General features: G+C 49.6%; 1 protein-coding gene across 1 annotated transcript; it reads left to right on the top strand.

Moving 5' to 3' along the window:
* Nucleotides 1–1,724: 1,724 nt before the first annotated feature.
* Nucleotides 1,725–8,016, top strand: NMB (neuromedin B). Its single transcript, XM_082198917.1, has 3 exons — nt 1,725–2,067; nt 4,982–5,178; nt 7,778–8,016. The coding sequence occupies exons 1-3, from the start codon at nt 1,935–1,937 to the stop codon at nt 7,817–7,819; spliced, it is 372 nt and encodes a 123-aa protein (XP_082055043.1). The 5' UTR covers nt 1,725–1,934; the 3' UTR covers nt 7,820–8,016.
* The last annotated feature ends 524 nt before the right edge of the window (nt 8,017–8,540 follow it).

Here is an 8,540-nt window from a genome sequence, read left to right as displayed (position 1 = left end):
GAAGCTGCTGTGAATCAGCGGTTGGTGGGCCCGGGGGCGGCCCCGCATTTCGCCTCCCTTCAGAGGCAGGGGCGGCCGCAAAGGCAGAGCAGGATGACAGACCCAGTTCCACGGGCTCCGCTGTTGTCTCGACTCCTCCGCCTCTCCTGCTGCTGCTGCTGGCGGCAAGAGGTGCGGAAAACGGAGGGGCCTGTCTGGGAATTTATCCTCCATGGCCACTGCTATTATCATCATTGCCATCAAGTCTCACTTTACAACTTTGTCCTTGATATACCTGCCAACTAAGTTTTCCTGCATTTTGAGTGAGCCTGAGTCCAGGAAAGCATGGGCCACAACACATATGATTGTCTTTTTCAGTTTTATACATTTCAATAATTTTACAATCTTTTTAACATTTCTAAAGTCAACTTCCTCCCCCCTCTTTCTGCGGTTCCTTAAATTTATTTTAAATATTCTCTGCATATCCAAATTAACTTAATATGCTTAATTATTCCTCTATATTAAATGTATACACTTTTGAAACTGCGGGTTATTACAATAATCCTGCCAATGTTCTTACCTATTTACATTTTGTTTGTAAATATTCCATAAACCATTTCCATTCTTTTATAAAAAGCATGTTACCTTGATTTCTTATTTTCCCCATAAGTTTCGCCATTTCTGCATCTTCCATAAGTTTTTGTATCCATTCTTCTTTTGCTGGGACTTCTTCTTCTTTCCATTTTTGGGCAAGTAACAGTTTTGCCGCTGTAGTCGCATACATGAATAAATTTCTATACACTTCGGGTAGTTCTGCCCCTATAATCCCCAAAGGAAGGCTTCTGTTTGTTTTTTACAAATTTTATTTTTAACCCTTGAAAGTTTTCAAAATGATGGAAGTGCAGGTTTGTGATGGGTAGGTGGGAATGGCCCAATTGCATAGAAGCAGGGGTGCCAACTTGAATAAAATATTGGGGGGTGGGGGGGTAAGGTAAGCCCTGCCCCGCATAATCGACGATCACATTTGAACGGCGATGCCCATCAACTTTGGGAGACCTCAACCCCTAGGAACTGGCTCCCAGGCATGGAAGGTCCTGACCCCCCCAACCCCGCCAGTGTGCAAGCAATGGCCATCATTTGATTGACCCTGACATGCACACGTGGTTATACTCGGAAGCAAGCCTCGCTGGATTCAATGGGACTTGACTAGAGGAAAGTGGCTGGGCGCGGCCTCCTGCCCAGAATTGAGGAAGCCGCTTTGCTCGGCCAGTGCAGCAGGACATCTGCTTTCGTCTGGGTTCTGTCTCGCTGGCAATTGTAGAGAAAGCTCTCCTGGCTTATTTGACGGCAGCTTTTACCACATCCTTCCGTCTCCTAGGGCTACCCAGTCGCTCTGCACTCTGTAGGTGCTCAGAGATACTGCCTTTCTGTTATTTCAGGTGGTTCAGGATTGACCCTGGCGTTCCAAATAGGTCCGGGAGCCGTGCTTGCCCCTATTCCTTCTTCTTTTCTTCCCCCAAACCGTCCGGGGGCACCCAAGCAGTGGCGTAGCGTGGGTTGTCAGCACCCGGGGCAAGGCAAGTAATTTGCGCCCGCTAACCCGTGGATTTGCGCCCCCTAACCCTAACCCCCAGGTGTTGCGCCCGGTGCGGCCGGCCCCCCTGCACCCCCCACGCTACGCCACTGCACCCAAGTGTCCCGCTGGGCCGCAAAATCGTGATAAGGCAGTTCCAGGGCGACCCCTCCCTGGGCGAGCGCTGCTAAGGTGACGCTGCCCCCGCGTCAGTCCCCGCCCCGACGGCTGGGCTATTTAAACAGCAGGAGCGCACGCGGGGCGAAGACCAGGAAAGAGGCTTGGAGGAGAGGAGCCACCTAGTGGTCAGAGGAGGCGAGACAAGGGCGTCGCGTCCGCCCGTCGGTCCGTCGAAGTCCGCTCGCTGCCCAGAAAGAGAGCCATGGCGGCGGCAGGATTCGCCAGCAGGATCCTACAAGTGGGGAGCTTGGCTTATCTGCTCCTTTTCGCCACTTTTTCTGTCTCGCCCTCGCTCGGCGGACCCATCCGGCTCCGGGAAAACCTCTGGGCTACAGGTACGACCCCTGCGTCTCCCTGCGGCGCTGGAGGGGGCGGTCTGCCAAGGGGGCAGCTTCCCAACGCAGACGGTGGGAAATGCTTGCCTGTTAGTAAAGATCCTGGCAGAAAAAAGGCTGCGTGTGTGTCTGGAGAGGGTGGGGGGGGGGGCAACGAAGGACTGGAGCAGAGGCTGCAAAATTGTGCTCCTTACCTGGGTCCGTCTTTTAGACGACATCTGAAGGCAGCCCTGTATCGGGAAGCTTTTAATGTTTAATGTTTTCATATGTGTAAAGATAATAAAGTTATGGGGCGGGCTTGGGGAGGGTGGGTAGAATCTGTGCTGCGAGATCAGTTATGTGCCCAGTTCCTTCCATCATCGAGGGCTCCTTTGGATTCCCTCTGTCTGAAACGTCTGGAGGGCACCAGCTTGGGGAAGGGTCGTCTAAAGGACCTGTGGAAATGGGGGTGGGATGAGGTGAGCCTGGGGGTACTTCCTGCCACCAAGAAGCCGGTAGGTCACTCTGTGGGGCGAGAGAAGGAAAATTGTATGGGATTTGGTTAAACAGTGCCCTGCAGAACCGTGATTCCGTGGCTGAAAGTTACAGTGGCAGTGGTGATTTTTGTGCTGCATTTTAACACCGTATCCTTTAACTAAATGGCAGATCAATACATTGCTGTTTTGCTTTGTTTTTAAGACTTTAATGCAGCGCTGGGTTTGATTTGCGTGTGGGGTTGTTTGGAAAGCCAGGCACAGAGGGTCAGAAAACAATGCTTTCAGCAGCAGGAGAGGGGACAGCTCCCCGTGTCATCAGGTTGAAAATCCAGTCTCTGTCCAGGATGGACAAATTAACAGAGCAGCAATTATTTCACCACTGGTGATGCTTGGAACTTTATTAATTTGTTTATTAATCACCTTCCACACATATGTCCCAAGGGGATGCCCCCCAAAAATGCAATGAGAACAGCTAAAAACAGTTTAAAACAATGCAGGAAATAACAGATCAATTTTAAAAAGTATTGTGAAGTAAATATCCATGGCACAGACCTGTTTGTCCAGCTGTTGGAACAAAAATGTCTTCCGTTGTTTCTGGAAAGTGCAGGTATTGGGCGCCTGCTTGCCTTGATGGGAATGCTGTTACACAGACTAACGGCAGCCACACAGACTGCCCTGTTCTGTATTTATTTTATTTTGATTTGATTTGATTTATATGCCACCCTATACCTGCAGGTCTCAGGGCAGTATCCTACCAAGCAGGATACAAACCACTCTGGAACTTGTAGGAGAAGCTCTGCCACAGACGGCAGCAATCTGCTGCGTATATAAGGGATAATGCAGTCCATCGAGTAACCTGGTCCTGAGCTGCAGAGGGTCTTACAAGCTAGTACCCAGCCTTGAACTTGGCCTCGTAGCAGGTGCGCAGCCAGTGCAAATCCCACAAAGGGTTACATGATGGTGGGAGTTCGGCCCCTCAAGCAACATGGCTGCTGCATTTGGCACCAGCTGAAACTTCCAGACCAACCTCAATTGCGCAAAGCGCATTACAGGAATCCAGTCTCCAGGTTACCAGTGCATGGGCAACTGTGGTCAAGCTGTCCTGATCCAGAAACAATCATAGCTGTCCTACAAGCCAAAGTTGGGGGAAAGTGCTTTAGTCACCAAGGGCACCTGCACTTCCACATACAGATAGGTAGCCGTGTTGGTCTGCCATAGTCAAAATAAAAAAATTCCTTCCAGTAGCACCTTAAAGACCAACTAAGTTAGTTCTTGGTATGAGCTTTCGTGTGCATGCACACTGAAGAAGTGTGCATGCACACGAAAGCTCATACCAAGAACTAACTTAGTTGGTCTTTAAGGTGCTACTGGAAGGAATTTTTTTATTTGCACTTCCAGAGGCAGCTGAATCCAGGTACAGCACCAATGCTTCAGGGACAGCATCTCAACCCAAGGCAGACTTCCTGGGTCTGGAAACCACTTTTCTAGAGACTCCAGCCTGTCAGGATGCAGACTTTATTATTCCTCACCAGGAATAATATTATTCACTGCACACCAACATTGGTCCTGCACCTGCTCAGCCGTTCCCAGTTCAGATGTTACTGAGAAATGGGAGTTGGGTATCATCAGTGTACTGATGACATCTTGCTCCAGATCTCCTCCTCACTGCTCCTGATGGCTTCATGTCAATGTTAAATAGCATCAGAGACAGTATAGTGCCTTACGACACCCCATAGTTTCTCTTGCAGGGCTGCCATGGTGTGGCGATTGAGGTAGAGGGCAGGTCATGAAGTCCAAATCTCCACCTTGATTGTTACTTAAAAGTGCTTCCTTCCTCTGAAAATTTGCATTCTGGTAAGAAGATGGCCACATGCTGCCTGGAAAAGTGGAAAGACGGGGTGATTTTTTAAAAAAAGCAGGGCTATTTATTTATTCATTTGTTTTTAAAGAGCACACGCATGATATCCAACAAAATCCATTTTCAATAGCATATAATAAAAGGTGGGATCTGCAATAAAATGTTATTGCGTGGAGTTGTCCTTTGCAGATTTCTAGGCACTTGGTTCCATTCTCCCTCTTCAGAGGTGTATCTAGGCTTCCTTGTGCCCTTGACAAGGAACTGTGTCGGCGTGCCTCCATCCCTGGCACCCTGGTAAGGATGGCCCCCACTCTAAGGCAAAATGGAGAGGCATGATTTTTGCATACACACCCTGGGCATGTGCCTTTGGCAGGGCCCAGCTTGATGAACCCTAGGTACTCCCATACCCCTGTTTGAGCCCAAATGAAGAAAACAAGTCAATGGGCCGACAACAGCAGCAAGGAAGAGGATGTGGCTGTGGTGAGACCCCTCAAACCATCGTGCACAAAAGCTCTCCTTCAAAAAAAATTAAAATAAAATTGGGCCAGCACTGTACTGACCAGAATTGGTGTCATTTCAGGGCATTTCATGGGGAAGAAGAGTATGCTAAGCTCTCCTCATGTCCAGTCTGCATTCTCAGAAAGTTCAGAGACCAACAGCACCCCCAAGGCTTTCAGAGAGGGGATGAAAGACCTGATGATGAGCGAACTTCTTAAAATGCTTCTGCAAGAGAAGCTGCTGGAGGAGAACCGAGGGAAGCGTGATCCCAATGACCAGGTGAGCACCATCCTCTCTAGATGTCCGGAAGGGAATGAATGTGGTGGCTAGTGCCCAGTGGGACTGGTGGCACAGAAGACTAGGCGGCTGACAGTAGAGCCAGTGATAGCATCATAGTATGTTAGAGTTGGAAGGGACCCTGAGGGTCATTTACTCCAACCCCTGCAATGCATGAACCTCAACACGTGGTCCCCCAATCCATTTTGAAGCCATACCTGACCCTGCCTAGCTTTGCAAATGTGCTAGCAATTTGATTGCTGCACCAGGTGGAGCCAGAGCCAATGGCAGGCAGAGTCAACTAATTCTAGTCTCATTTTGGAAACAGGACTGCCTGTGAAATGTGGTCCATGTTTGAGTTAGTTAACTGTGCTCAGACCATTGTGTGTCGCAGACAGTGTTTTTCCCCCCTTTAAAAGTGTTTAGGAGTACAGTGGTACCTTGGGTTAAGAACTTAATTCGTTCTGGAGGTCTGTTCTTAACCTGAAACTGTTCTTAACCTGAAGCACCACTTTAGCTAATGGGGCCTCCCACTGCCACCACCGCGCAATTTCTGTTCTCATCCTGAAGCAAAGTTCTTAACCCAAGGTAATATTTCTGGGTTAGCGGAGTCTGTAACCTGAAGCGTGTGTAACCTGAAGTGTATGTAACCTGAGGTACCACTGTACTCTCATTTTTACTCAAGAAAATCACCATTTTATAGTTCAAATCAAGGAAAATAAATACAGTAAATGGACAAAAGTACAGAGATTCACAGAATGTTTAGGGGTACGTGTACCCTGCGTCCCTCCAGAAAAAAAGCAGTGGTTGCAAACACTTGTGCGATGCACTGCAGCCATCAGAGGAAACTACGTAAGGAATTTGTAGGAAAGGAATAAAGTCGGTGTCTGTATTTTATTTATTAACGCCTTCTCAATGTGTTTCCCTTGGTCCTCCTCCTACTGTAGGGAGCAGACCAGCATGGCAAGGATCCTGCTGGCACCAGTGGTGGTAGAGATAGCTCTGGGGAACTCCCTCCCCTTTTCTGACACTGGGATTTAATTGCATCCCGGAGCGGGGATTTGACTATCATGCCAAATCCTTGCCTCTTCCAAGTTTATCAGGTGGGCAGAGCCAGTGCTTCCTAGGTTCCTCCAGCTATTTCTTGTGGGCTGGTACCAGAACCCCTCTCCTTTTAATGCAGTTTGGCTTTGTTGCACAACATCTCCCGCTTGGGCTAGAGAGCTCTCCAAGGTCCTGAACCCCACCCAGGTGCCTGATCTCAGGGATCACCAGATCATTGTTGCTCATCACTCTCTGGTCTAGGTAGGTTCACTACCAGAGAGGTCTTAATGTAATAAACCCCATTTCAGTGCAACAATTTGATGTCATCTATTTACCTGAAGGGGACACGGGTGGCGCTGTGGTCTAAACCACAGAGCCTAGGGCTTGCCGATCAGAAGGTTGGTGGTTCAAATCCCTGCAACAGGGTGAGCTCCCATTGCTTGGTCCCAGCTCCTGCCAACCTAGCAGTTCGAAAGCATGTCAAGTGCAAGTAGATAAATAGGTACCACTCTGGTGGGAAGGTAAACGGCATTTCCGTGCACTGCTCTGGTTTGCCAGAAGTGGCTTAGTCATGTTGGCCACATGACCCAGAAGCTGTACGCCGGCTCCCTTGGCCAATAAAGCGAGATGAGCGCCGCAACCCCAGAGTCGTCTGCGACTGGACCTAATGGTCAGGGGTCCTTTTACCTTTTATTTACCTGAAGGCCTCAGAAGGGTGGCTGTCATCCTTCTAACATTAGCTGACTTACTAAAAAGATGAGATCATGTCGCTTCCTTCCATAATGTGCTGGTCCCGGGAGGAAGGTTACCGTTATCGTAGTCCAAGTTCAGTCCTGAGTCACTAGCCTGGAAACAGGTCACAAGGAGCGAGGCGAGGTCCGAAGCAGGAGGCCGGGCAGGAACAGGAACACTGGAAGGTCAGAAGCAGGAAGCCGGGCGGGGAACAGGAACACTGGAAGGTCAGGTCTGGGTCCGGGTAGGAGCAGGTACTCAACAACAACGTTGCTTCCGCAACCTGGGACCGGACTGACTGGCCTTTATCTTCTCTGAGGCCAGGGGCGGTCCAGGCCCCCAGGAGACCCGCCTCTCCTGGCCTTAAGGTGAGCACTCCTCCTGGGAGAAACCAGTTCCCTTCACCTCTCTGCCCTGAGCCTCTGCAGTTCAGGAGAGGCTGAAGGGTTACTGGGCCCAGGGGGAGACTCACCTGTAGGCAATGAGTCCTCAACCACATCTGGAGCCAGAGTGGATTCACCTGGTGCCTGCTCCTGAGGATCCGGCACAGGTGCAGGCGCCTCAGAATCAAGGCCCTGCCCCAGTTCAGCCGGCCCTGGAGGCGGGGACTCCTGTGCAGGCTGGGATTCCTCTGGTTCATCCTCTGAATCGGAATCCCAGCAGAGCAAGTCAAGGAGCCCACACAGCCCAGGAGGGGGTAAAACCCACTTTAGATGTCCAAGGTGGTGATGGAGTAGCTATACTCTTCTCTCATCAGTGGGCAAGGCCAGTTTGCTTTCTATTATGCTGAAGTGTAAGCTACTGATGCCTGTGTTTTTCGTTACAGGAAATACCTTTCTTCACAAAGTACCTGGCAAAATACATTTAAATGGATGAACTGAGGAAAACACCACAGACTTGGGGGAAAGTGAGCTCCTGAAGGGCTGTTCCCAATGAAAGCATCAAGAATTGTAGTGTAAAATATCAAATTTATAACTGTAATCCTAATACTGACCTCCCCCCCTTCCTCTGAAGAACCAAGTATTGACTGTATAGAAAATTCCTGGCATTTCCTTGTGCTGCAGCGGCTGGTGGAGGAGGCATGGTGAATAAATGTCTCTCTTTGCACAGGTGAGAGGATTGTTTTCAGTCCGCAGTGCATCACTGTGTGCAGCAGCAGAAAGCAAGCAGCCACAGAAGGACTAGCTCAGAAAGGGATGGAGAACCAGATGTGATTGGGCTACAACTCTCACCATCCCCAATTATTGGCTCTACTCTCTGGGACTGATAAGTGCTGCAGTCCAAGGAGATATGGAGGTTTCACATCTGCGAAAGAGAGTACTGCAGAACTTAGTCTGTTCTAAGTTGTTGACAGCTGCTGTTGACAGAATGGACTGGTCTGCAGAGGAAAGAAGGGCCATTTCTGGAGGACATGAGACACTTGTTTGGGAGACAAACCCTAGCAGTGGAACCATAGATGGCCCAGTGACCCAGGCAGTGGGTGGTCAGATGGTGACCTCACCCATCTCTGCCAGTGCCTCCTCAGTCAGGGTATCTTTCATATTCCTCCTCTGCAGCCATGAATCTAGGAGTCATTGGTTTGCTTGCTG

Source organism: Podarcis vaucheri (genome assembly GCF_965113315.1).
Source record: "Podarcis vaucheri genome assembly, chromosome: 14".
Lineage (NCBI taxonomy): Eukaryota > Metazoa > Chordata > Lepidosauria > Squamata > Lacertidae > Podarcis > Podarcis vaucheri.
This window is presented reverse-complemented; position numbering and strand designations above follow the sequence as displayed.

Coding starts and splice junctions, on each gene's coding strand:
- NMB (XM_082198917.1), top strand. CDS start 1,935: ATGGCGGCGGCAGGATTCGCCAGCAGGATCCTACAAGTGGGGAGCTTG. Junction 2,068..4,981: donor GGAAAACCTCTGGGCTACAG/GTACGACCCCTG, acceptor GTGTCATTTCAG/GGCATTTCATGGGGAAGAAG. Junction 5,179..7,777: donor AGCGTGATCCCAATGACCAG/GTGAGCACCATC, acceptor TTTTCGTTACAG/GAAATACCTTTCTTCACAAA.